This window comes from Salvia splendens, chromosome 1, assembly GCF_004379255.2.
Source record: "Salvia splendens isolate huo1 chromosome 1, SspV2, whole genome shotgun sequence".
Taxonomy (NCBI): domain Eukaryota; kingdom Viridiplantae; phylum Streptophyta; class Magnoliopsida; order Lamiales; family Lamiaceae; genus Salvia; species Salvia splendens.
This window is the reverse complement of record NC_056032.1, coordinates 967,641-992,763: the sequence shown is the minus strand read 5'-3', so window position 1 is coordinate 992,763 and position 25,123 is coordinate 967,641. Positions and strand designations below refer to the sequence as shown.

Genomic DNA, 25,123 nt, shown 5'->3' with positions numbered 1-25,123 from the left:
ATTTTGTATTCGTAGTATGATTCTTGGTGCCCAATCTACGATTGTGTACTGCATTCACATTAAAAGATTGATTTTTTTTTATCGTGTAAATTGTTAGATGTAGTCTATTTATGTTTTTTTGAAATTCAGTTTTCTTGTGTGCCCATTTTGTTTTATAGATAGACTTGTAGACTAATAACCTTTCGAAAATCACCAACCCTTTGCTAATTTTACGTTTATTCAATAATGTAAATACAGCTTTCAGTCAATTGATTGTGAAAATTTGCAAGTTATCATTGTTGCCATACTAATTGCATCACATTAGCATTGTTGTTAAAATCTCATATTATAAGCATACTAATACTTCATTTTATTGAGATGCAAGAATGACATTGTAAGTGTGGTACTACAAATCCAACCATATGTATTAAAAAAAATAGGAGAAACGGAAAGGTATAGTGATATTCAACTTGAATTTGAGTGTTTGCTTCCTTAGAACATGAATAAATAATGTTTCATTAGGCCAAAAATGGATACAATATCCTCACACTATATATAGATCGTCTACAAAATTTGGTCGAACAAAAACACTCCTATAGCCCAAGCAATAAAATAAAACCAAAAATTTGCTGTTACAGTAATCTATTTCCTTGAACGTTTTTTACCGTTAGCTTTCCCTTGTTTCGGAGCGCTACGCTTGTGGCCTTCGCCTCTCTCATGGACACTCACATCCTCATATTCAATTGGTTTGATTATAACACCGGCTTTCTTCACCACCTGCCAAAAACAGCACAAGAAAATGAGAGATTTTACATGGAAATGGAATGAAATCTCAGGCGTGGACGGAATGTAATGCAGACAATAACTCAAGGAGGAGAGAGTTTCCGAAATGCACCTCTGGGCGGTTGAGTGCTCCAATGGCAGTCACTGGGTTGAATTCGGGACCAATTGGCATCCGGATACTTTGTTCGAATACTTCCTTAGATGTGTAAGGATAAGGCAGCGTCTTCGTATGGAGTTTCTCAGCCTACAAGGGCAAAGTAGTAATGAAAAACACATCAATGCATTTCCTTGCAAGGAAGCAATGAAAAACAAAAGGCATGCAATAGTTCTTGATTGATGAGGTTTAAATACCTTATTCAGATCAAACCCTAAACCATATTTGCAACGAAAACCAATACATCATAAAACACACAAAAACACTTCTTCCCATGGTTCCACCTTATTTTTAAATTTCGATCAATAATGAAAAAATATCATCATTTTGTGAATTACTGTCATCTGACTTAACACACAGATGCTTCTCAACAACGTGTAATCCTATTGCAACAATTAAGAAAATGATTAGAGATAGACTAACCTTTTTACCAAGCTTCTCTGAGATGATGACATTATTAAGATGTGCATCCTTTCTCTTCTTCAGAGATTCGTCCCTTTTCTGCTTTGCAGCCTCGTGCTCTTTCAACATCCATGAAGGTAGACCCCTCTTTTTTTGGAGGCCAGTCCACTGACCCCAGCCGGGAAGTAAAACTGGTTTTTCTGGCTCTGGATTTTCCTCATCCAACACGGCCTCTTTTTGTTTTATAAAATCTTCTTCCACATCATCACCAGCGAAAGCCCGTTGTATCAGTTCCGCTTGAGATGGAAGTTCATAAGTGGACTTAGGGCCTGAAGATAATATTCCATCGACCATTTCCTCTTCACTATCACTACCAGAATCTTCATCATCATCCTGTACACATTTATAAGGACAGTTAGTTGGCCATCCTTTACTTGACACAATAAGACGATCGATGATGTTTTTCAAACAAAATACCTCAGATTCCGGATCCTTTTCTGCTTGTGCTACAATTCCAAGCTTGCGAACGTTTAGGTCAGCTTCAGATCCTTTCACAGCGTCCGATGATTTTCTTACCTATTCATCAGCCACAACATTGAGCAAGTTTTCCAACAAATATGTGCGTGAGTTATGAGCCAGAAAGAGACGGTGCTGACCTTTTTCCAGGTATCAGAAGATAGATAAGCAACTTCATAAGCAGTCTTAGGTTCAGGATCTCCGGCATCTCCAAAGCTCTGTTATAGTTTGCATGTGAGAAAAATTGATCAGACAAAAGGGACATTTCTAGAATTGAACACAAACATCACATACTAATATTCTACTATCAAATAAACAACGAATAATCCATAAATTGATAAAGTATATATTCACCTTAAATACTGAATCGTGACTAAAACCAAATTCTTCCCGAAGTAAACTAGGGTCAATATCCATCTCTTTTAGAGATTTTCCAGTTTGATCATTGAGAGTATTATCATCTGCGTTGGCCTCAGCATCACTTTCACTGTCACTATCACCATAGTAGTTATTCACTTTTTCCTTCTTTGTTGTTCCGTTAACCACTTTTTCAGGAGCACCAAACACCCTCCTACCACTCGAGGCACCCTTGGCCTCCTTGTCTGAGCTTCTAGACTTATTTGTATCACCCAACTGCTTCAAAGATGACTCATACTCTTCAAGAGCAAGTTTTGCTTCCTCATCAGCAGCATCTTTTCTCTTTTTCAGCCCTCGCACCTGTGAATAAAAAAGGATAAGGACTACGTTTCAACAACTTCATTAACAGTAAGAATAACTCAATATTACAGAAGATTTCAAGAGTTTTAAGTGAAGATATGAAAGATGCACCAAACATTACCATGAAAGGTAAAGCAAGCACTCCCGATGTAGGCAATTCATCATCCCCTTCTAGGACTTGAAGTGTCTTCTCCTTAGCCTTCTTGATCAACTTTTCTGCAGCTTCCTGGTCGGAACCAGCTGACATGTCATCACTGTCATCACCTTCGCTGCTATCATCACTACCGCTGCTTTCTTTGATAGAATTTATTTTTCTAGTCAAAGCGGCATGTTGACTAAGTTGCTCACTAAATGCTGCTTTAGTAGCGTCATCTTGGGCATCTAAACCACGTTTTAAGATCCGCTTAGCCCATTTAGAGCTGTTTTTATGCTTCAAGGTCATACGTTCCTGAAGGAATCAAGGCATCAAGCAATGGTTCTGAGTCTCGACACATAAAAAGTTTTTCGAATCAAGGAAAAACAATTGCCACGGAATCTAAAAATCAGATATCATAGCCAATTACGAATAGATATCAAAAGTTACCTCAGCCCTTTTGAACTCTATCTTCATTGCATGTTCCTTGGCAGCTTCTGGGTCCATTCGGATTGAAGCTTCTGCTGCCTTTGACTTATCTTTCTTCAACAGCCGGTGATATGTTTTGGACTTTATCTTTTTAACTCGTTTTGCCTTCATTTCATGACGAAAAAGAAGATCGCGCATTTTTGCAAGCCGTTCCTGCCTTTCCTTTACATCTTCAATAGATACCTGAACATACAAACAAGAAATTTTATGTCGTCTCGAAAAGAAATATCTAGAGGAACATGGATGCAAACTAATGATTTCTATGGATTATATGTCCATGCTACCTCGTTTAGTTCTAGAAGCCTTGCACCATCCCTTTTGTGAGCTTCAACAACTTCACTTTGGTTGACCAAGGAAGCCATTTTCTTCTCAAAATCCGTTCTCGGTGTAAATTCAGAAGCAATTGCTCCTATGGTTGAATATCCCAACTCCTTATCTTCATCAAAAAACAACGTAGGTGCCTCTCTGTTCCTCTTGACCAAGGGTTCCCACTTGGTAATGTCCTTCTTAGATTGTTCATAGGCAGCCTTCCGCTCAATCCTCTCTTGATCAGTCCTGGCCACTGGTGCCAAAGTCGGAACAGTCTGCTTCCCCATCCGGTGCAAGTCTTTCCTGAGCTTGCTGAAGCCAGACTTGCCATGTAGCGGTTCTAGAAGGTCTTGAATGCTAATCCGGCCACTCCCATCAAGAATATCACCAGTGGGATTATACTCAGACTCTGGATATGCCTCCGATATGATCAAATCCTTTTTCTTTTTACCTAGGATAATCCAAACCCAAGGACATTACTACCAATATCAACCAAAAATTTATAAAGACGAACTAAACCAACTTCTTAACACACACCATCTTATGATGTTAAAGCTATAGGAAACTCGACGAGTTTATAGAGTTAGCTCCATGCAATTACAAAAGCTTCCGGTGTCTTTTTTTTCACATCGATTTTTAAAATTCATATACACGAACTTAGTGAGTTAGTGTTGTTCTGATTTTTTTCCTGAACAACTAATTCCATCAAATTAAACATGATATGGCTTATATATAGCATATTACTATCTACATGTCACTAACCTGTCAACACTACATGAATTTGCATTGGAATTGCCAGATGGGAAATCAAAAGATCATTAATTTGATTTTAGAAAATAAAATAAGCTGAATGTTTGTATATTTCCAGACAGATATTCCTAAATATTACTACTCCAAAAAAGGAGAATTGCAAGAGAAAAATACCTCCAAAAGCGTCAGCAGGAAGTCCAGTAATCTCCTCCAACATTCGGCCATGTCTTCCTGGATCTTCATTCTCATCATCATCATCATCATCATCATCAGATGGAACCTTCCAATCCTATAAATGAAACGCAGCAACTTTAAAACGGTACAAATATTTATAACTTCGTATATTCATTCACATAGAGAGAAAGAGAGATACCTCAAAGTCTTCAGGAAGCTCAAACTCGTAATTCTCAACCGGATCATACCGCTTATTCTTCATCGTCTCCTCTTCCGCAACACCTTCTTCATATTCATAAACGTCATTGCCAACCGCAGCATCGGAATCAATCTCCTCATCATCGCCATCCGACACCTCTCCATCGACGGTCGGATTGAGCCGCTCGAGCTCCCTTTTTAAAGCATTCGGCAGACTAGGTCCACTCCGCCGCTTCTTCTCCTCCTCCTTACGCTTACCGCTCGAGCTCAGATTCTTCCTCTTTTTGCCCCTAACCTCTCCTCCGTCTCTCCTCCGACGTTGCGTAATTTCGCCCCTAGATTTCCCCTTCCCCTTCTCCGCCATGATTACTGATAAAAAAAATTCGCCCTAATTTAGATATCACAAACCGCGAATTGAAGCTAACTAGCTCGAATTGAAGCTAGCTAGTGTGGAAAAGCTAGTTTAAGTTTTCTAATCTTCGAATTTACGTCGGCGGCGGCGTGGAGTAGGGTGGAGAGAGAAGTGTGTGTTTGCAGAGAGAAAGAAACAAGAAGAAGGTGAAGGTAGTCTGGGCTCAGCAAATATCCTTGCAATCCTAGGCCCATATATTATTCAAATGGGCCTTTTATTTTTAATTTTCTTTATTATTCTCTACTCACCTTTATTAAATGCTTTATATTCTTTATTTGAAAAAAAAAATCAATAGTTACAATCTCTAGTATATTATTTTTGCTCTACTTAATTAATTGAACGTTCAAGAAACATATTATATTTATTAAGGTGGTAGCTTTAAGCTTTTCTAGTTTTCATCTCCTAAACTTTTATTATCCAATTATGCGAATTTAGTGACACAGACACTGATATTTTCTCACAAAATGCAATTTCGATCAAATTCCAATCCAAATACGCATTATTTTGTTTTTTTCGTAGATGTATTACTATTGAGTGATCCCATGTTAGAATCACATAGATATTAATTATTTAATAGTATGTCATTTGTAAATTTTCAAGTTAAATAATTTTGACATCTATTTCCGTATAAATTAAATTTGGTAAGTCTAATAAATTATTGTATGGGTAATTTTGTAAATTTTATAGTTTATGTATCCAAGATAATTTTATTTTAGTATCTGATATTATTCATTTTATTTATAGGACAATTTTCAAGTAAAATAGTTTAAGTTTATGAAGGTGGAACATGAATAACAATTTCCGTACTAATACCCACAAAGAAGACAAAATGAATAAAATTGTTATCTATCAATCTATAAAAGGCTGGGTTTTGAGGGCAATTTAGATAGAAAAGAGATATTTTTAGGGCAATTTAGGTAGCTGATAGATATTAATGTCATTAAGAAAATATTATAATAGCAATAATATGAAGACAACAAAATCTCACAGTGGCTAAGAGATGTTAATAGCATTAAAAAATTATTGTAACAGTAATGTTACAAAGACCGAAGCAAACCTCATTATTGAAATGATTCTCCACTTATACACGGCGCTATCAATAATTGTAGAAATTAAGATAGTAATAGTAACGATTAAAATTGTTGTCACTTAATTTTTTCTTTTAAGATTGTAATTTTAATTGTGGTCTATAAATATATAAATATATGATCTTTCATTGTGAAATTATCTTTTCAGTCTAAATATTAGATAAAATTCATTACTCCATTCAATTCCAGTGGCCGATGACAAGAGTTCTCTTGCAATAGTCAATAGAGACGGAGGCAGTGGATATATAGTCCTATGAGAGAGTAAAAGGCGAAGAGTCGAAGACACGAGTCGGAGGCTGTAGGGTGAGAGTTGTGTGAGAGAAGGTGAAATTTGAGGACCATTCTATGTTTGAGTGATATTAGTTCATATTTAAGTTTTTATTTTTTGTTAATGTTAGTTTGTTTTATTTTTTATTAGCTTTCTTTTAATTTTTTCATCATAGCTATAATAGTTTTTTTTTACAAATTAAGAAATCACAAATGCTGACTATCTATAATATACTACGTAATGTTTTGCATATTTGTCGCCAACTTCATCACTTCCATAGTTTTCATACAAAGAAAACAACACCAATTTGAGAATTAAGCTGGAAAATAAGTTTGAGGGAGACTCAACCGTTATTTACAAATAAATAGGGAAAAGAAGTTGTGGCGCTCTTATGGTGTGTGTTTGATTGTGTTTGTGTTTGGTTATTTCTTTTCTTTATTTTGTTAGTCTTATTATTGTATTGTTAAGGTTATTTACAAATAAGTTTTTTCATAACTTAGAGTACTGTTTTATTGTTCTAACGTCAAGTTTATTAATATTTACAATGTGTGTGTTTTATTTGATTTGTAATTTTTCATTTTATTTTATTTTTGGCAATGTCAATCTCCTCCTAATATTTTTTTTAGTTATGTGTTAAATATTTTATATGGATTTCATATTGATAGTGCTTTAATATTGAATTGTGTATGTTGTTAAGAACGGTATTTTTCTTTATTCTAGAGCGCTATATAAGTGTTGCAGTTATAAATTATTTCTATGTTGGTTTAATTTCAAACTTTTTAAATTTATATTTATAATTATGTAATATACTATTAGTATATACATTTTTTTATTTTTAAATCATACATACGATGTTTTTTATTTTATTAAGCTTATTCATAATGTCAAATTAATAGAATGAATTTATTTTATGTCGAGCATAGCTTGAATCGGCATATACATAACGCGAATCTAAATTTTACTTTAAGTAAAATTTCAAAGTTCACAAGCACTTATACGCTCATGGTCCCACTAGCATGAACAAAATGACACAGAAATATAAATAATGTAACAAACATACTTGGTACGCACAAAATGGCACAAAAATATATTCCCTTAGTAGCATGCACAAAATGGCACATAAATAGTGATAATGCAACAAATATACTTGATACGCACAAAATGACACTAAAATAGAAATAATTCAACAAACACACTAACAACTACAACATCAAGATAAATATAAAGAGATTCAACCAACGGGTCGTAGTTGGCATCGCGGAGCTGTGGTGACCTTGAGGTGAACGGGTTCAAACCCCGCCACCCGCTGAGAATTTTTTTTTTGAAAATTACCGTTGAACGGTCATATGACCGTTTTTAAAATTTTAATTATTTTTTTATTAAATTCGATTTTTTTAAAAAAATGATTTATTGCGTCAGCGTGACGACGCCCACTCGCGGGCCGGCGAGCGGGCGTCACGCATAGCGCCGAAGCGCGCCACGTCGCGCGAGCACGTGGCGAGACAGCTCGCGCGCCGTCTCGGTGGGACGGGCGTCTCAGCGGGCTGGGGACGAGACGGGACGCTGCAACGCGTCCCGCGGCCGTCTCGTCTCGGAGGGACGAGATAAGGGACGCTCGCGAGACGCGTTGCGTGTGCCCTAAGAAATACTAATATATTGATTGTCCAAATATATATAATAAAATTACAAAAACTATTTATACTAACAAAATCTGATTAATATAAGCCAACTCAACAATACTAACTAGTATTTTTAAAATTATTAATTATATCTAAGTAATATTAGTATATTAAATTGTTAAAATCTAACGAATAATATTACAAATAAATACAAAAAGGTGAAAAAGATATAAAAAATAGCATCAATTACATGTCCGTATTCTTAATTTGAAAATTATTCACGCGAGAATCGTGATAGGATTGTATTCAATGTCGAACCAATTTTAAAAATCGAACTAGAGATCAAATCTCATCCATCCGTTTTTGTAATCTAGCGGTCATATTAAAATCCACCAAATATCATTATTTTATTAGCTGAAGGGTTGTTAAGTAATTCCCACTGTATTGTGGTTCCTTAAATCATGTCACACATATTTGGAACAAATCTTCAGTATCTTGTTTTAAAATTCACGATTAATTTTGCGTTTTCTACTTATGAATTCTGCTTTCATCGTCTGAATTCTTTCATTATTTTTCATCATCTAATTCTCCTTTCATCGACAGAAATCCGTTTCCATCGTTCGAAATCTATTTTCGACGTCATTCCATGGAGGATTTAAGCGCCTCCCACATCAATGGAAAATCCCTAATTCCGCGATCTTCTTCTTCTGTACCTTCATCAAATCATGCCAATTTTACTCTGAAATCAAGCTTGAGAAATGTGATTCTGGATCTTGTCGTGATATACACCGATCTGGTGAATTATTTGTAGTTGATATACCACTTCCATGATTTTCCATGGAGAATTCAAGGTCATCACTTATCAAATCAGACCGGACCTGCTCAAGATCATCGCTGATCAAATCGGACTTGCTCTAAGGTCATTGCAGGAATTACACATGTTTTGTAACTCCATATCGCGAAATCAGATCGGGCAATGACTCGAGGTGAAATTCACCAGCAAATCGACCCCAATGTCGTGTGCCACCGCCGCCGCTGCTACACTGTCGTCATTCAATCACTTTATCTCATAATCACTGTACTTCATCTTATAATGAAATAACTTCACCCGAGAAATGGAAACATTTTGGTTAAATGAACCAATTATGAATAGTCCAAAACAAATAGCTTCATCTTATGATAAAATTTATTCATCTTTTAATGAAATAACGTCATCTTATAATGTAATTAATTCACGGTATATAGCTAAAATGAACCAAATTTGAACTATCAAACAAATCGAAACTCATATCTTGAAAACCACTGAGAAATCAGAACTCACCACAAAATACACTAAAAATGAATCGAAATTAGAAATTAGTTATGCACCCACTTCATTTTATAATCACGTTGGTTCATCTTACAATGAAATAACTTCACCCGATAAATGGAAATATTTCGATTAAATTGAACAAAATTTGAATAGTCCAAAACAAATAACTTCATCTTGTGATATAATATCTTCATCTTATAATCACGTTGCTTCATCTTATAATGGAATAACTTCATTCGAGAATTGAAAATAACTTATAATAACATATTATGACTAAATAGCCCTTTGGATGAAGTAAATTGCTCTTAGGATGAATGGCAGAAATTATTTGTGCAATGTCTTATCTCATCCATCAAAACTTAGATCAAAGGGCTATATTTTAGTCTCTAGTTCTACACTAAGGGGGTGATTTGTAGATAATGGGACCCAATGGTGATAAATGTAGTACATGTACAAAATATTTTTAATTTTTAAATTTAATTGAATAAAGCTAGAAATAAGTTTTATTATATGTTAATTTATTCTATAGCTATAAAAAAATATGAAAACTTTATGCTATTTTTTTACATGATGTTGAGCATAATTCAAAATGATTATACAATATCAATAAAAAATATTTTTTAAGTATACATTATTTAATTAAAATGGTAATAATTTTTAAAATTGTTGCTGAATACTATGCAATGAATTATAAATACAGAGTTGACTTACTTAATTAAGACAAAGCAGTTGACAAACTGCATGATATATCGCGAAGTTCGTTATAATTGCAATACAAGCCATTGATATTTTGAAATATTGCACAAGTGGACCAGCGCATCAGAATTTTGAGGCCCCGACTTATATCTAAATTACAAACGAGCCCATCAAATCTTACGTGCTAAGTCATCCGCTCAATCGTGTCCAAACCCCTTCATATAAAATTCAGAAAATGCCAAATCCCAACTCTCAGCATAGAATCGTAGATTTGAACTAGAGAGCGAGAGCGAGAGCGACAATCTGCGATTTGAGAGAGAGAAAAATGGACGGGCCTCCGGTGAACGATGAATGCTCGATATGCCAGCAGAACTTCCAAATTTCTTGTCAAGCCAATTGCGGCCATTGGTTCTGTGGTGCGTTCTTATTTTGATCCCGCGATTGATCGCAATATAGTGAAATTCGTTTTCGTCATTTCATTGTAGAGTGGAAATTGAAATAATAGCACAGGATTAGGATATTTCTAGCGTAGAATTAGCTGTCAGATTGAGCTCGTTTGATATTCGGATTAATTGCTTGTTTTAAGTTGTGTTGTTGAATTGACCTGCGTCCTTCGCCTTTTTGGAAATGTGATTGATTTAGTGAATTTCGTTTTCATTTTTCATTTTAGTGTGGGAATTTATATGGGATTAGGATGTTGCTGATCACAGTTTTAAGTGTAAGATTGAGTATGTTTCAGCCTTGGTTTTCAGATTGATTGCTTGTTTCAATGTGTTTTTTGTTGGATTGACCTGCGTTCTTCGCTGCGTTTCTGATTTTTCGGTGAAGATTTAAGTATTAGTATGAGGACATTGTTCATCATTGCATTGCCAGTTCCATGCCTTAATACCTTCAGTGGGAACTCCCCCCTTTTCAGGAAGATGTATCTTACAAGTTTGGGATTTCGGTCATGCTCTTCGCCCATGCAAATGTCCGCTGTGTAGACGTGAGATTACATTGTTGGTTCCTAGTGAGGCACACCGTACGGCTGATGGAGCTGAGATTTTGCTGAGGATTGAACATTACAACCGTCAATTTGGTGCACAGCCCAATAGTCTCATGCAGGTTGTGGAGTTGTAAATAACTTGCCATATTTGTTTTTACACTCTGTTGTAAAAATGATATCTTTGGTGATTACAGCACTGTCGTTCTCCCTTGGATTTTATGTTTTGCTTTAAGTGTGCCGATTCATGGAACTTAAATTAATAAGGTTAAGCACCTAGAAATGTGAAATCTAAATCTCCTTGTCCTAATGTGCTTGATGCTTGTGGTGATTTTGGTGTCTTAGGAATTCTGAAAGTCCATTCTGAATCGGTCGCTGATAAATTTCCTTTTTTGCAGAGAATGCAAGACCTTCCTTTTCTTCTTAGGAGATTGTCACGGGATATAATGGATCCTCAAAGAGCGCTTCCACTTGTTGAGAGAGCACGTGTTTATTTGGCAGTTAAGTTGTCGTTCCATCGTATTCACCGTGATAGCTTTTGTAGATTAGCTCTCACTTTTAAGTTCGTAACTCATCACTGTTTCAGTCTTTTGGTGACTTGATATTTCTAATTGGTTGAACTTGATAATATTCATATGGTTTTCATAGGTTAAGAACATGGGATCCTACCTCTCGTGTAATTCATTTGAGCTTGAAAGTTTTTGTATGTTGGGAATTTGAAGTTTATCTTTCTAAATTTTTTGGAATGAAGGACATGTGTGAAAGATAATTCTTGTTACTTCATTACTCATCATTAGTGACATTTTACTTAGATGGGCATATACCACTAATATCAGTTCAAACGAAGTCTGCTAGAATACCAGCTTATTACAGTTTTTATTTGCATAAATGTGTTGTTGTCAACAATTTGGGGATCCATTATTTTACGTGTATGCTTAACATCTCTTATCGCTACTAGCTGAAGATGCACAGCGAATTTATCTTGGATGGTTGTTCATGGATTTGTTCATCTCTTTCATCGTACAAATAACTTTTGAACTCGCTTAAACATCATTGAATTTTAATGTTTCTGTTTTCTGAACAAGCAGATGATTCTTAGTGCTATGTATGTCGTTAGCCCTGTCGACATCATCCCCGAAGGTACCATGACACACTATCTGCTTCGTTTGTTTTGATTTATTCAGTGTCTGTAAATTTCTCAGCTAATTATGGATTTTGTTTTCACAGCACTGCTAGGTATCATTGGTTTGCTGGATGATCTGATTGTCATATTCATGTGCTTCTTGTATGTTGCTGCCCTTTACCGAACTGTTCTCGTTTCTAGGCATGGAGGTGCTTGAGGAGGAATCGGATACCTCACGAATACTGTACAAGAAATAGGGGTAAAGCATCAATTTCTGTGGAATATCGAAGATCTGAGCTTCGATTCAAGGATCAACATTTTCTTGATTTTCCCCACATTCTGTCGTGGGATGTAGCTCGTTTTCTGAATTTATTCTATCCAGAGAAAATTACTGTTTTCTTTATCACGTAGCGTTGATCATGAAAGCAAATGTGCATAAGTGTAGTGTTTGTTGTGCTTAATTTATATGAAGATCATTGGTTTCTTGTTCAGTGGACTCGAATATGAGATCGTTGAAATCCGGCACCATCCACACGGCCACTAAACTAAATATTTTGTTTAGGTTCGGTCACATGCTTCAATTCCGATGCGTAGTTTCCAAAAATTGAATTGTTTTTTTGAGTTCGGGTATGAAAGAATGCTCAAACCCGAACTCAAAAACTGACTTTATTGCGAAAAAAACTCAACCACAAAATCTTTATTACATAGAAATGTTGTTTGTACATCAGTATCTGTCTACTTTACATTTTTATCAGAAAAAAAAAAACTTTACCTTGTACAATAATTTCTTGAATATACCATGTTTTAACTACATGTCTCCAAAAACACATACACACACATATATGCTACACCTTCTTGTTGTTGACTCATAGTTCTGTATGAATGATATGCTGAGAGAAACTGTCCTCAACAACACCTTCTCTCTCCTGCAATGCAGAAGACAACAGGCAATCTGCAGAAGGATGAACGCGGCCGCAAATGAAGCTAGATGCATTGTTACAGTAGGTCTCCTCATCGTCATCTTCACTCTGCATGTTGATGTTGCTGAGGATTATGTTGCTGCAGGGCATTGCGTCGCTGCACGCGAATTTCATCGTGATTCGCGTTGCAGAAGTCCCGGTTATGTTCTTGTAGAAGATTTCACTCACTTCCACAGCTGAAGCCTTGACCCATATCAAGAATTGTGAGACACATTCTTAGACATAGATTCACGCATATGCTTTCGCGCGCGCGCGTGTGTGTGTTTATTGCGACATCTCTATGATGGACCGAACATGAGAACCTTTGACTTCATACATTAACCACTTTGCCTACTAAATCAATATGCATATGTAACGAACCTGATCTTCACATTTTGACGGTGAATCACAGTAGAATTGGTCGATGATGATGGGGTTTGACACGTTTTCCATCCTCACGTTTTGGTAGCGCATGGATCTCACGTAGCCGGAGCCTCCCTGCAATGCAACACGAGAAGAAAATAATGGAGACTATGTTTTCTAAAGTATGAATTCCAAATCTTGCAAAAGTCAGTTTCCATTGATTTACAAGTTCTTTTACATAAGTACAATATAATTTTATGATTTATGAACTTTTTTTTATAAAGTTGCTATGCATTGATGTATGAAGATGAGGTTAGAATGAAATTACCTGCCATGTTTTGATTCTGAGGCCGTTGGTCGTGTCCCGAATGAAGGCGTTATCGAGCACAACCTTTTCGACCATGCCGGTGGAGTTGTCCTTCCCGAGGCTACCTATGCTGGGAAGCAAAGAAGCAATCAACATGGGACGACGGAGTAGTATTCAATTTTAGATATTTACCTTATCCCATGACCGGGTCCGCAATATATATTCTTCATCTTGATATTCGAGCTTTCACTCACAATCGAGATGCAATCATCACCTATAAAATCAAGACACAATCACGAACAACGCCTTAATTACGAATATGATCAACATATGTTAGAGAAAGGACCTGTTCCAATCTTGCAGTCTTGGAGTACTACATTTGTCGACCCGGTGACGTGGATCCCGTCGGTGTTGGGGCTGTCACCAGGGGCTGAAATTGTCACACCAGACACACGGACCGAGTCGGACCGTCCGATGATAAAATGCATTTGCTGTGCATTTCGAATAGTCAAGTCTTTCACATTAACAGACGAGCTGGAATCTATAGTCAATGCCTACATATCAATCGATACATCATACATAAACCGAGTCATTTCCAAGCATATGTAGTTGGGATGGAGCTAATTAAGAACACCACAATATCAATTTTTGTATATTTAACACTTGCTATTATAAACAAACAATATGTCCCCATGTAAGCATAATTGCAAAAAGTACCAAATATTTCTTAAAATTCACCTTTGTGTCCCAACCAAATTATTTCACCTGCGTATCCATATTATGTGTATGTTTAATAACGGAGGTTTCGATGATGTTAGAATTGAGACTGTCAATTATGGACATGTAAGAAATGTCGCATATGAAACTTTTGGTTGAATCAAAAAAACAAGAGTTTTTGGAAACCTTAAGTACTTTTGCAATTATGGTTAAGTTGGGACATATATATTGTTGGTGGCGACTGTTGGGACAATAAGTGATCGAATTTATCATACTACTATGAATATAAAATCAATTTATCCAAATTTCGATCAAATTGTTAAGCAAAAACACCACCAATAAATTGAATTTCTTGAAATACATTATCAAATAGTAAAATTTAGAAAAGAAAGTTCACCGTAGGAGCTCCTCTGCATGGCTGAGTGAAAAAGCACAAAAGCATAAATTGGTTAGTCATGTCTTAGTGATTTCTTGATCAAACTTTTTAAGATAACCTTATATATTGCATTCAATTTTTTTTACATTAGATTTGTTTCTTTTGCAAGAGGCAGCCCACCATTTGCTGCCTGAGCCATCAATGACTCCCTTCCCTTCAAATGATACATTGCTCAAATTGTAGTATCCAAGCCACATTCTAGGGAAGTCCGGATCCCATGTTTCTATGTCATCGGGTGCTACAATTGTTCCCTCGATCTACATAGAGTCAGTGACAGAGTCGGAGTTTCATTTTCGTCTTCACACACATCTATCTATATCAATGTATATACATATTTTTTATCTTTTGATATGTAAAAATTTAATTACCTGGATCGTCAACATGCCAGCACAAGGCCCTTTGAATTTGGTAGCACTGACGAGGTATCGTTTCCCTTTCGGAACCAAGAAAATTGAAGATCCTTGTTTAGAACAAGCTTTCTTCCATGCATTTACAAATGCCTAAACATACATATAGAAGCAAATAAATTAAGAGTTTGAGAAGGTTCTTAATAAGCCAATTAGTGGAATAGGCATGAGAAAATCATTGGTAGGAAGGACTTATGCACTAGACTGACTAGAGTCCATACAAAATACCAATAATTCAACAATGTTATAAGAAGAAAAAAAGCTAAGAATTAAAATAAATCCAAAGCTACAACTTTTTCCCCTAGCTACCTTAGTATCATCAGAAACTCCATCTCCTTTGGCACCAAATGCATCCACGTTTGAGGTAGCCTTTTTCGAACCATTACTATCTTCATCGTTTGTTTCTTGCACCTTAAAAACGCCATCTTCAAAGCCGTCTGAATATTGTTTGCTTGCAAGTCTAAGGGGAAGAACAAGCAAGAGGAGAAAGCAAAGCAAGTTTAGTGTGTTCATGATTTTAAGGATATGTTATTTTGTAGTGATATTCGAGTAAGTGTGTAATAGGGTGCATGCATGGATGTATTTTGTATTTATATATATATGGTTTCATTTAATATTTTATTTCAAAAGGGAGTGGGTGGATATGCAAATTATTAATTTGGATGATATTAATTGCTTCACTCTTTGGTCTACTTTCAAATAAAACACACATTCCCCTTTATTAGTCAACTATGATTATAATGAGAGAGAGAGTTGAGAATTACTCAAAGAAAGGAATAATGGTAATATAATTACATAACAACAAAAAAGTTACATGATTTTACGTTGCTTTTGAAGTTGATTAAGTTAGGGCATTCTTATTCAGGGATTTGATCATGAGCAATTTGATATTTTTTGTAAGTAATTTGAATATGGGACCATAGTCCAGAAACATGCAGTTTTAATTAGAAATGATACGTATAAGAAAGAAATATTCGTTATACACAAATCATGATTTACCTATTTTTCATGATATATATGATTGGTAGATGGATATCTTGCATTTTGAATTGAATCTATAATCTAGATACCAGCAGAAAGAATGCGAAGTGTGTCATATTAAATCAAGAAATTAATAACGTAAATAATTCGAAACTCTACAAAAATTAAAAGAGATGAATTTATTACAATTTAAAATATGAATAATAAATCATGAAGTTTTTAAAAAATATCGACAATAACTTTTAGAGCAAATTCGATATTAAATTGATGCACACATGTACAATTTTTGTGACGCCAATGAATAATGATATAATTGTATATTAATGTAACAATGTGGACGATTATACAATGTTGTTTTGACACTAAAAAATCAATCAATAAATAAAATATGAAACAAATTTGGTCAAATGAGACTATTGACATTTTAAAAAAAATTTCGTAATTTGTCAGGTCCAAGATAAACCAAAATTTGATCAAATTTTATGATTTTTAAATCGATCAATCCTAATTTTAAGATAATATAAACATCAACACTCAACATAAAGAGTATATCTTCTTCTAAAATCAACTCCATAAGCAAAGCTTTAGGTAAGAGTTCAACTTCTTTCTACAATCATACTATATCACACACTATCATTTATAATACGACATAACATAATCATGGTGATGTAGTTGTGGAGGGAATAAACTCTTAATTGAATTATTAGAGTTCAAACACAATCATTTATAACTCGAGTAGTTATGTGGAGCACAATTTATCATAGAAAAAAAAATTGTTTATAGAGAGCTAAAATTGAAAACTTTCAATAATAAGGCGTGCTAAAATTGAAAGATTTTTAAAATACATCTTATAATGGTTTTCAAATGGAACCAACATTGTAGTACAAATTTATAATATGACACAGAACAAATTAACCAATTTCTGGTTAATCACTCAACTTTAACAAATATTTGTCTATATTAACTTTGACAATTTTTTCAATTATCCAATTGTGAAAATTTCTGGTGTCATACGCGTCTTAATTTATTGATAGAGTAACTTTTACATATGTAAAAAGTTAAAAACATGGTTGACTATGTGTATTAAACGACGTCTTTTTAATTTATAAAATTAAAGACGTCTACGACTAGGTATATTTTTCATCTGCCACACCATACTATTTTTTTCTAATTAATAAATCATGGTAGATCAGAGAAATTTTTTAAATTATGATTTAAATAGTTTTTTAGAATATATTATAGAATTGACCAAAATTTAATCAAACTAATGATTTTTATACCAATTTACTACTACTACTACTACTATATTTACAACATTAAAACATAGGCATATTTTCACATACATTTATAGAAATAATCAATGTCCAAATTTCAAGGCGTACAAAGAAACAAATAATTGCAAATAATGATAATGATATTTTCCCACTTAAATAAAAATAATAATGACATATTTTGTAAAATTCCTCAATAGATGGCCCATTTTTGCTCAATCCAGTCCAAAACATTACTTTTATTCGTTCCAAATAAGAAAAGCCCAATCTAATTAATTATTCCGACTTACGATTTGGAATTTTTTATTGGGAAATTTCCCGTACTTCATTAGGGCGTTGTTTTGTTTCCCCAAATTTTTCCACTGAAAAATCAAAACTTTCTGGTGGGATTCTCCAATGGCCTCGCTCTTCAAGGTAAAATTGAAGTTTTATTTTGTAATTGCTTGATTTCCTGTTTCAATTAATCGATTTAATTGCGAAGCGTTAGTTTCAGTTTGAATTACCGCATTCGTGTTCCATTTTCAGCTAATCTAGGTTTATGGGAAAATAATTTGAGCTGCCTGCATAAATATAGCTGATGTATTGCATTTGAGCTTGTTGTTTGCTGAAATCAGATTGCTGGATTTTGTTTACTGAAGTTTTGGCCATTATTTTCTTGGTTAGGATCCGACGAAATTGTCGGCGTATAGGGACAGACGGTTTTCTGGGACTCAGGAAGAATATGAGGAGGCGCTGCTGACCTCGACCACGGTCTACGTGGGGAATATGTCGTTTTACACTACCGAGGAGCAGGTGTACGAGCTGTTCTCTCGGGCGGGGGAGATAAAGAAGATGGTCATGGGTTTAGATAAGAACAGCAAGACCCCTTGCGGGTTCTGCTTCGTAATGTAAGCGTTGTAGATTGGATCCGCACACTCATTGCGCAAATTGTTCTGTTTTAAGCTTGTGAACCGAGTTTTTCAAGTGACCTCTTTTGCGAAGTGTTTATTGGAATTTTACATTGTGCCTTAATGCCTTTCCGGGGTAGGGGCGTTGAGGGGGTATTGAAGGTGAGGTGGATGGGTAGGTTAGTTTTGTGGTGTTGTCAGTTTGAGGCGAACGGGCAATACTGGCTTTGAAGTGCTTTAGTTACTCGAAGTTTCTAACTCCTGTTGGTAGGAACGGGGGTGGGGAGTATGGTTGAGTTGGGTACGAGCTCGACTCTGTTGTGTCTTTCATTGTCTTGACTCGAGTCTTGAGTACTTTAATGTTATCTGGAATCATATTCAGCTCGTCTTTACTGTTAACTGAGTGATGTATGTTTCTAGAAAGCAAAATATTTCTCTAGCACTCATCCCCTCATTATGGAACTTCACACATATCAGGTACTATTCCAGAGAAGATGCTGAAGATACTGTGAAATATATCAGCGGGACTATCCTCGATGACCGTCCTATTCGTGTTGACTTTGATTGGGGGTTCCAAGAAGGCAGACAATGGGGGCGTGGACGGAGTGGTGGGCAGGTGAGACATCTATAATTTTGGTTCTCCTTGCCCCTTGCTAATCCAGTAATTGTTCGAATTTGTGTTCTATGTGCCAGGTGCGGGATGAATATCGCACAGACTACGATCCAGATATCCTTCTCATAGCAAATATTTTTTGAACTATGCAATTGAATTGAATTTGTTCAAAGCTACCATTTTTTCTGTTGCCTGCTTGTCACTGTGATATAGACTCTCGTATATAGGCCTATGTATCACAAAATGCACTCAAGCCTTACTCAATACCATAACTACTTGAATACAAGTGATGGGATATCTTATGCATTTCTATTCAAGTAAGAATGCCCTATGAATAAAGCTAATAGTTTCTATGTATAAATGAAGCTATCCGAATATCCATTTTCTTAACTGTCACACGTAGAGGTGGTTATGGTAAAATAGTCCAGAAAGAGTTGGAAGCCCAGAGGCAGCTAGTTGATTACGGTGCTGGATCGCTAGATTCATTTGTACCTGTTATGCAACCGAACTGTAAGCCACTAAACATCTGAATTCTTTTTTGCATTTGCTGCATATTGCTTGTGAAGACTAGAGCTCCTTACTAAAATTTCTGTTTCTGTGAGTGACGTTTGAGCTCTATTAATATTACTGATCCACATATGACATATCTATACCCCAAGATCGACAATCTTGCTAAATGCATCAACACACAACCTGACATATCGTTTAAAGATATCAGAATGTGGTTTGAAATTTATTTTTGGAGCATTGTTTTTCTTCAGTCTGGTATCCTTTTTATTTCAATTACAGATGAAGAGGGTTATTAATGCACTCCTATTATTGTTTGTTCAATAAATAATAATTGTTAGTTCATTTTTTGTTGTTGACTTTCTATGCCTGTAGATGGTAGGCAAGGTGGAAACTACGGTCAAGGGGGCTCCTACCGTGGCAGAGGTATTATTTTCATTTAAGTTAGCCTTGCGATTCTGGTCATAGAACTCAATAACCAATGCCTTACTCTGGAAAAGCAGATTACCCGCGTAAGCGACATAGAGAAGATGACCGCCGTGGGCCAGATTTTCAAAGGAGAAAGTCAGACTTCGTATATCGTAGGAATCCAGATAATGAACCTAGACCTGTAAGTTTCTTATGGTTGTACAAAAATCATATCTTCACGTTTACTTACCTTTCAAATCGATCTCTTCTGATTTCCTCCCCCATTCCCCCGCACAGCCCTATACATAAGCATTTGTATGTGAAATTGTGAATCCATTTTTACTTGTTTGAAGTTTTCAATTTCTGTACGTATGTCGATAGCTTTAGGATTGCGTCAGCTCGCTCAAACCCAAACAGGGCTGACATGTTGGTATCAAAATATCTCAATATCTTTATGTTCTTATTGCCCGAGGCTTATCTAGGAAGGGGAACAATTTTTTCGATTGTTGGCATTTTGTGCGAAACCCCCCATCACCAAACTAAAGAAAAATTGCCTTCTCGGAATCTTGAAGTCGAAATTTTAGGAAATGCAGCCCTGACTTACTTGTTCATATCAGCTGATGCACTCATCCTGATTATTCATGCTCCACCATTTTTTTTGCTTAAAGGAAAAAAATCCGCGATTTCGGGAGAGTGGCGATTCGGACGAGGAGGATGATGATCGGAAGTGGCCGTCGTAGTGGTTACTTTAGATATAGAAGTGTATGCCCAACTCTATGCTTTGCCCCAAAATGTGATCTTCCCAGTCCCACCATTGGTACAATATTATTCTGCAGTGGATGAATTTTGATATTACTAACTCGATCTGTCATTGTGTTTTAAAATATGATTGTGGCCATTTATTTTTTGTGTATGCTTGTTAGTGAATAACAGTATTATTTTGAAATGATTTTGATTCTTTGTAACAGAGAATCGGGATTGCATTATGAATGCACCTAACACGCAGCTGTCATCTTGAATTCGAATAATTTTGGAATAAATCCAGTTCACTTTCACCTATTAAATATACTAATAAATGTTTACGGTCAAATTGCCGCATATTGTATTACATTTTCTTTGATATTCCGACTGTGTATAAAGATATTGATTGCGCCTAAATAATGCTATATATGTATAGTATTATAATTAGTTTGTTTTGTTCATATAATTTGGAATGGAAAACAATTAATCCTATATAATTTATTATAGTTATTAAGGTACGTGTATTCTTAAATCTTTTACTATAGTATTCTAATTGCAAATGTCTTATTATCATATGTTAGTTAATTTAAATATGTACAGGAAACATGATGATTAGCACAACCACCAATTTTTGTTCATGATTTGTAAGCTCAAACTGATAATTCTACATTCAAGTATATACAGTAATAATTATTGTTCTTCCAAATAAATCTAACACAAAATTTGATAATCCTATCAAAGTACACCTGTAATAAGACCATTTATTGGGCGACGAAATAATAACTCTCTTTGACTAAGTTTCAATCATTACAATTACTAAAAAACTTTTTTAGAACAATATTAACCACAATGCTAAAAGGAAGGGAGAAATGCACTTTTTTTATTTGTTACAACTCCAACAATACATAGAAATAATAATTGTTGGAGTTTGTCATTGCTATATTCATGAGTTGGATTTAATTTATTATATTTTCAAAGTAGATTTGAAGATCTACTCGTATAATCAATGAGAGGGACCAAGCTGCCCTCTTCCAAAATTAATATCGACAGTTTTTGTTATGAAAGTTCAACATCTGCAATTTCAAAATACAAAAAGCAACAACCAAAAATAGTGGGCTAAAATGTTGAATCACACTCTTTTATATATTTTCTTTAAAATTTGTAATAATGACTCAGACACTAAATTCTGGTCACACACTCTCTTGAAGAATGAAATTGGGTCATGAAACAGACAGATCAGACTAAAGCAATTCTTTCTTCTTCTTTTTTGTTAAACAAAACTATAAAATGTAAATTCTCATTCTGTGGCAATTTTTGAAAATCAGATAGAAAAATTATAAAATTGAAATTTAATCTCAATCACCCCATGTTTAAATTTTTTATAAAATTGCGATATGACATTCGAAAAATTATAGATATCATATAACCCAAAAATCAAACAAGATTGGCTATTCATAATTTTTCATCTTTGAAAATATATTTAAATTTCGTAAAAAAAATTGTACCATTGAAATTGAACTACCACATGATTATATTGCAATTTAGACAAAAATAAAATAAAAACAAACAAACAAACGTTGAATTTTTTTTGTAATATTCCGGTGGTTGCTGACTTTTGCATTGAGCTGGTGTTCTGTTTGTGTCTTTCCCACAAAAATTTCCACCCTTTTCCCCCCATTTTATCTCCGTTCTCACCGCAATTAAACCCAAAACCACCGCCGCCGCCACCTACTATTTCTTCTCCCCGCCCCTCAAATGCAATCTTCTGGTGAATAAAAATCCAATCTTTTTCCTTCTATTTCCAAGAAATGGGGAATAAATTCATTTGCATGAGCAAGAAAGATACCAAGAATGGTGGGATTGGATCAAGAAGCAAAAGGGGCCGTCTTTCAAAGAGGAGGAGCTCAGTGGAGGAAGAATTCTTGCATAAGCAAGCTCTAGCTATGGCGATTCAGCAGCACCAGCTCTCTCAGCGATTTGACAATGGCTCCATGTCCCGCCGCCTCGGATCCACCTCCTCCCGCCGCCGCGCCGCCACTTTGTCAGACCCTTTTTCTACCACCGCTGCTAAGCCGGTAAATTTTGCTGTTTATTGTGATTTTGGCACTTTTGCTTGTTTTTTTTTAATTGTATGTATGGTTAGGATCTGAATTGGGGGAAATAGGGTTTGATTTAGTGTGTGTGTGTGTTGTGTTGTTTATTTGTTGAATTGAGTGGTGGGATTTTAGTAGATTACTTTATTGATGAAAAAAGTGTGATCAATCTCTCATGATTTTCTTGAAAAGGTGACTTTTTGGTTTGGAAAGTTAGTATTTTTCCCCCAATTTAGTTAGTACTAGTAGTATTTTAATTGATCCTTGATGAAGATAGTAAGCTGTGTTAGAAAAGGGGGTTTTCATGAGCAGTTGCAATAATCTGAGTTTGTTGATGGATATTCTTGGTATAGTAGATGCTATCACGCATACAGTCATACTCGATTCGAGTAATTGCCTAGTGCTAAGCCTCGTTGTCTAGGTTTAGTGTTGCCTAGATGCTATCGCGCGTACAACCATACTCAATGTGTAAAAGCCGCGAGTCTCTTAGACAAACGCCTCATTCTTGGAAAGTCTTCTCATTTTGATGCTTGATGCAAATGATAGTTGGTTTTAGGATAAGGGAATCCATAGATGTTATCATACACACAATCATGCTCACTTGTGACGGCATCAATTTGCACTAAGCCTCGTTTCATGTTTTAGGCTGCTAGCTTCACGTTCACTCTATTATGTGTGTGTTTGTGTGGATGTGTATAACTGATAGTTTCTCTTTTCTAGCTAGGAGGACTCGAATTCGTATGTGTAGTTGAGCAATTATAGTCACTTGTTTAGTAGTTTTGCTTCTTATATAAATGTATGTTGTTAAACAGTTGCCTGAGTTTTTGGAGAATATCAAGACGAAGAAATTTGTTTTGGTACATGGCGAAGGATTCGGAGCATGGTGCTGGTATAAGAGTATTGCTCTTCTCGAGGAATCTGGACTGCTTCCGGTCGCTTTGGATCTAGCTGGATGTGGAATCGACACAACAGATGCCAAAAATGTCACGACACTAGCAGAGTACTCCAAGCCTTTGATCGGTTTTCTGCAAAATTTGCCCGAGGACGAAAAGGTAATACTCATAAACTAAGTTTCAGAATGCAGTTTCTCTATGAAAATTTCCCGAGCCGACTAATTTTTTGACACGACACGCCTTTGCAGGTGATATTGGTCGGCCACAGTAGTGGAGGCGCTTGCATCTCCTACGCGTTAGAGCTTCTTCCCGACAAGATCTCGAAAGCCGTCTACTTATGTGGTACGATGATAGCAGACGGGCAGAGACCTTTCGATGTGTTTGCTGAAGAGGTACTTTCTTGAACGGCCAAATATCACATTTTAGCCCAAAGCATGTCTTCAAATCTCGGTATAGGCCCAACTTTCCAATTTCAAAAAGTCGTGATTGCAACCAGAAATTTGCGGAAAGGCACAATTTCCACGCATATTTTTGGCTGCCAACACGACTTTTAAGGTTGGAACACCATAAACTTTTTGAGAAACTAGCATATTTTGGGTAAGTAGTTATGATGCGGAGCTTCGTGCCTTAACGATGTTTTCTTCTTGTGCAGCTCGGTTCCGCTGAGCTCTGTTCATCAGAGTCAAAGTCTCTAATATACGGAAACGGGAAAGACAACCCCCCAACCGGATTCATGTTCGAGAAGCCACATCTACAAGGGCTATATTTCAACCATTCTCCTACAAAGGTAAACTACACAATTCTTTAGTTAATGGTGGGGATGTAAACTGATATCGTGTCGTTTAATTAACACGTCGATCTTCTCGTTCCAGGATGTTGCTTTGGCAATGGTTTCCATGAGGCCTATCCCTCTTGGTCCGATGATGGAGAAGCTGTCTCTATCAGCCGAGAAATATGGGACGGGCAGGCGATTCTACGTTCAAACGTTGGACGATAATGCCCTTTCGCCTGATGTCCAAGAAAAGCTGGTAAGAAAAAACCCTCCGGAAGGAGTGTTGAAGATCAAAGGCAGTGATCACTGCCCTTTCTTCTCAAAGCCTCAGGCTTTGCATAAGATCTTGCTTGAAATAGCTCAAATTGCCTAGAAATCTATTTCTAAATATTATTTCAGAGCATTATTTGGTGTAGTTGTAGCGTATGATACTACAAAAAAATATGTTTAATACATGTAGAAATTGTTTCAATTGATAAAAATTAGGACTTTCAAAGCTCAATCACATCATCATTTTCTATAGTAATTTCTTGTTTCACTTCTGCAACTTCTCAAGAAAACTAAGCATGCTCTCCAAACCTTTCTCATCTGGAAAATAAAATAAGCATCAATTTAATAATCAATGGCGACGAAGCATCGCTCACGTCCCCTTCAATCAGTAGGT

General features: G+C 35.7%; 5 protein-coding genes across 8 annotated transcripts; 3 read left to right on the top strand and 2 right to left on the bottom strand.

Moving 5' to 3' along the window:
* Positions 1–479: 479 nt before the first annotated feature.
* Positions 480–5,173, bottom strand: LOC121806692 (U3 small nucleolar RNA-associated protein 14 homolog A-like). Its single transcript, XM_042206816.1, has 11 exons — positions 4,606–5,173; positions 4,407–4,521; positions 3,458–3,933; positions 3,135–3,356; positions 2,673–2,999; positions 2,189–2,551; positions 1,975–2,052; positions 1,796–1,894; positions 1,340–1,711; positions 875–1,006; positions 480–756 (listed from the first exon to the last, which is right to left on the bottom strand). Exons 1-11 carry the CDS (start codon positions 4,966–4,968, stop codon positions 622–624), a joined length of 2,682 nt encoding a protein of 893 aa, XP_042062750.1. The 5' UTR covers positions 4,969–5,173; the 3' UTR covers positions 480–621.
* A 5,046-nt stretch (positions 5,174–10,219) lies between these two features.
* LOC121793223 (E3 ubiquitin-protein ligase RNF170-like) lies at positions 10,220–12,595 on the top strand. Of its 2 annotated transcripts, XM_042191336.1 has the most exons (6): positions 10,221–10,415; positions 10,916–11,103; positions 11,380–11,481; positions 12,070–12,121; positions 12,209–12,217; positions 12,306–12,595. In XM_042191336.1, the coding sequence occupies exons 1-6, from the start codon at positions 10,325–10,327 to the stop codon at positions 12,359–12,361; spliced, it is 498 nt and encodes a 165-aa protein (XP_042047270.1). In that variant the 5' UTR covers positions 10,221–10,324; the 3' UTR covers positions 12,362–12,595. The 2 variants fall into 2 exon arrangements, with proteins under 2 accessions (XP_042047269.1, XP_042047270.1); XM_042191335.1 differs by having other exon boundaries at positions 10,220–10,415; positions 12,209–12,595.
* Positions 12,596–12,773: 178 nt separating this feature from the next.
* On the bottom strand, positions 12,774–15,876 carry LOC121793187 (polygalacturonase ADPG1-like). 3 transcript variants are annotated; one of them, XM_042191332.1, is made up of 9 exons: positions 15,603–15,876; positions 15,255–15,386; positions 14,973–15,143; positions 14,848–14,868; positions 14,080–14,287; positions 13,926–14,007; positions 13,755–13,863; positions 13,445–13,561; positions 12,774–13,267 (listed from the first exon to the last, which is right to left on the bottom strand). In XM_042191332.1, the coding sequence occupies exons 1-9, from the start codon at positions 15,804–15,806 to the stop codon at positions 12,971–12,973; spliced, it is 1,341 nt and encodes a 446-aa protein (XP_042047266.1). In that variant the 5' UTR covers positions 15,807–15,876; the 3' UTR covers positions 12,774–12,970. The 3 variants fall into 3 exon arrangements, with proteins under 3 accessions (XP_042047266.1, XP_042047267.1, XP_042047268.1); XM_042191334.1 differs by having other exon boundaries at positions 13,128–13,362; XM_042191333.1 differs by lacking the exons at positions 14,848–14,868; positions 14,973–15,143 and having other exon boundaries at positions 15,603–15,875.
* A 1,950-nt stretch (positions 15,877–17,826) lies between these two features.
* LOC121793171 (nuclear cap-binding protein subunit 2-like) lies at positions 17,827–20,925 on the top strand. Its single transcript, XM_042191331.1, has 8 exons — positions 17,827–17,959; positions 18,209–18,432; positions 18,910–19,048; positions 19,126–19,159; positions 19,445–19,555; positions 19,928–19,978; positions 20,056–20,162; positions 20,629–20,925. Exons 1-8 carry the CDS (start codon positions 17,942–17,944, stop codon positions 20,698–20,700), a joined length of 756 nt encoding a protein of 251 aa, XP_042047265.1. The 5' UTR covers positions 17,827–17,941; the 3' UTR covers positions 20,701–20,925.
* Positions 20,926–22,275: 1,350 nt separating this feature from the next.
* LOC121793155 (putative methylesterase 12, chloroplastic) lies at positions 22,276–24,961 on the top strand. The gene is made up of 5 exons (XM_042191330.1): positions 22,276–22,776; positions 23,607–23,846; positions 23,936–24,079; positions 24,340–24,474; positions 24,560–24,961. Exons 1-5 carry the CDS (start codon positions 22,510–22,512, stop codon positions 24,830–24,832), a joined length of 1,059 nt encoding a protein of 352 aa, XP_042047264.1. The 5' UTR covers positions 22,276–22,509; the 3' UTR covers positions 24,833–24,961.
* Positions 24,962–25,123: the final 162 nt, after the last annotated feature.

What these genes read in the sequence shown, in the direction of transcription:
- LOC121806692 (XM_042206816.1), bottom strand. Translation starts at nt 4,968, where the DNA reads ATGGCGGAGAAGGGGAAGGGGAAATCTAGGGGCGAAATTACGCAACGT. An exon ending in TAGAGTTCAAAAGGGCTGAG is followed by an intron (nt 3,000 to 3,134) that starts GTAACTTTTGAT and finishes TGATTCCTTCAG; the next exon opens with GAACGTATGACCTTGAAGCA. An exon ending in GTCACGATTCAGTATTTAAG is followed by an intron (nt 2,053 to 2,188) that starts GTGAATATATAC and finishes AAACTATAACAG; the next exon opens with AGCTTTGGAGATGCCGGAGA.
- LOC121793223 (XM_042191335.1), top strand. Translation starts at nt 10,325, where the DNA reads ATGGACGGGCCTCCGGTGAACGATGAATGCTCGATATGCCAGCAGAAC. An exon ending in AGCCCAATAGTCTCATGCAG is followed by an intron (nt 11,104 to 11,379) that starts GTTGTGGAGTTG and finishes CCTTTTTTGCAG; the next exon opens with AGAATGCAAGACCTTCCTTT. An exon ending in TGTCGACATCATCCCCGAAG is followed by an intron (nt 12,122 to 12,208) that starts GTACCATGACAC and finishes TTGTTTTCACAG; the next exon opens with CACTGCTAGGTATCATTGGT.
- LOC121793187 (XM_042191332.1), bottom strand. Translation starts at nt 15,806, where the DNA reads ATGAACACACTAAACTTGCTTTGCTTTCTCCTCTTGCTTGTTCTTCCC. An exon ending in GCAAAAGAAACAAATCTAAT is followed by an intron (nt 14,869 to 14,972) that starts GTAAAAAAAATT and finishes TTTTTCACTCAG; the next exon opens with CCATGCAGAGGAGCTCCTAC. An exon ending in GGACCCGGTCATGGGATAAG is followed by an intron (nt 13,864 to 13,925) that starts GTAAATATCTAA and finishes TTTGCTTCCCAG; the next exon opens with CATAGGTAGCCTCGGGAAGG.
- LOC121793171 (XM_042191331.1), top strand. An exon ending in GTGGACGGAGTGGTGGGCAG is followed by an intron (nt 19,049 to 19,125) that starts GTGAGACATCTA and finishes TCTATGTGCCAG; the next exon opens with GTGCGGGATGAATATCGCAC. An exon ending in ACCTGTTATGCAACCGAACT is followed by an intron (nt 19,556 to 19,927) that starts GTAAGCCACTAA and finishes CTATGCCTGTAG; the next exon opens with ATGGTAGGCAAGGTGGAAAC.
- LOC121793155 (XM_042191330.1), top strand. Translation starts at nt 22,510, where the DNA reads ATGGGGAATAAATTCATTTGCATGAGCAAGAAAGATACCAAGAATGGT. An exon ending in ATTTGCCCGAGGACGAAAAG is followed by an intron (nt 23,847 to 23,935) that starts GTAATACTCATA and finishes ACGCCTTTGCAG; the next exon opens with GTGATATTGGTCGGCCACAG. An exon ending in TCAACCATTCTCCTACAAAG is followed by an intron (nt 24,475 to 24,559) that starts GTAAACTACACA and finishes TTCTCGTTCCAG; the next exon opens with GATGTTGCTTTGGCAATGGT.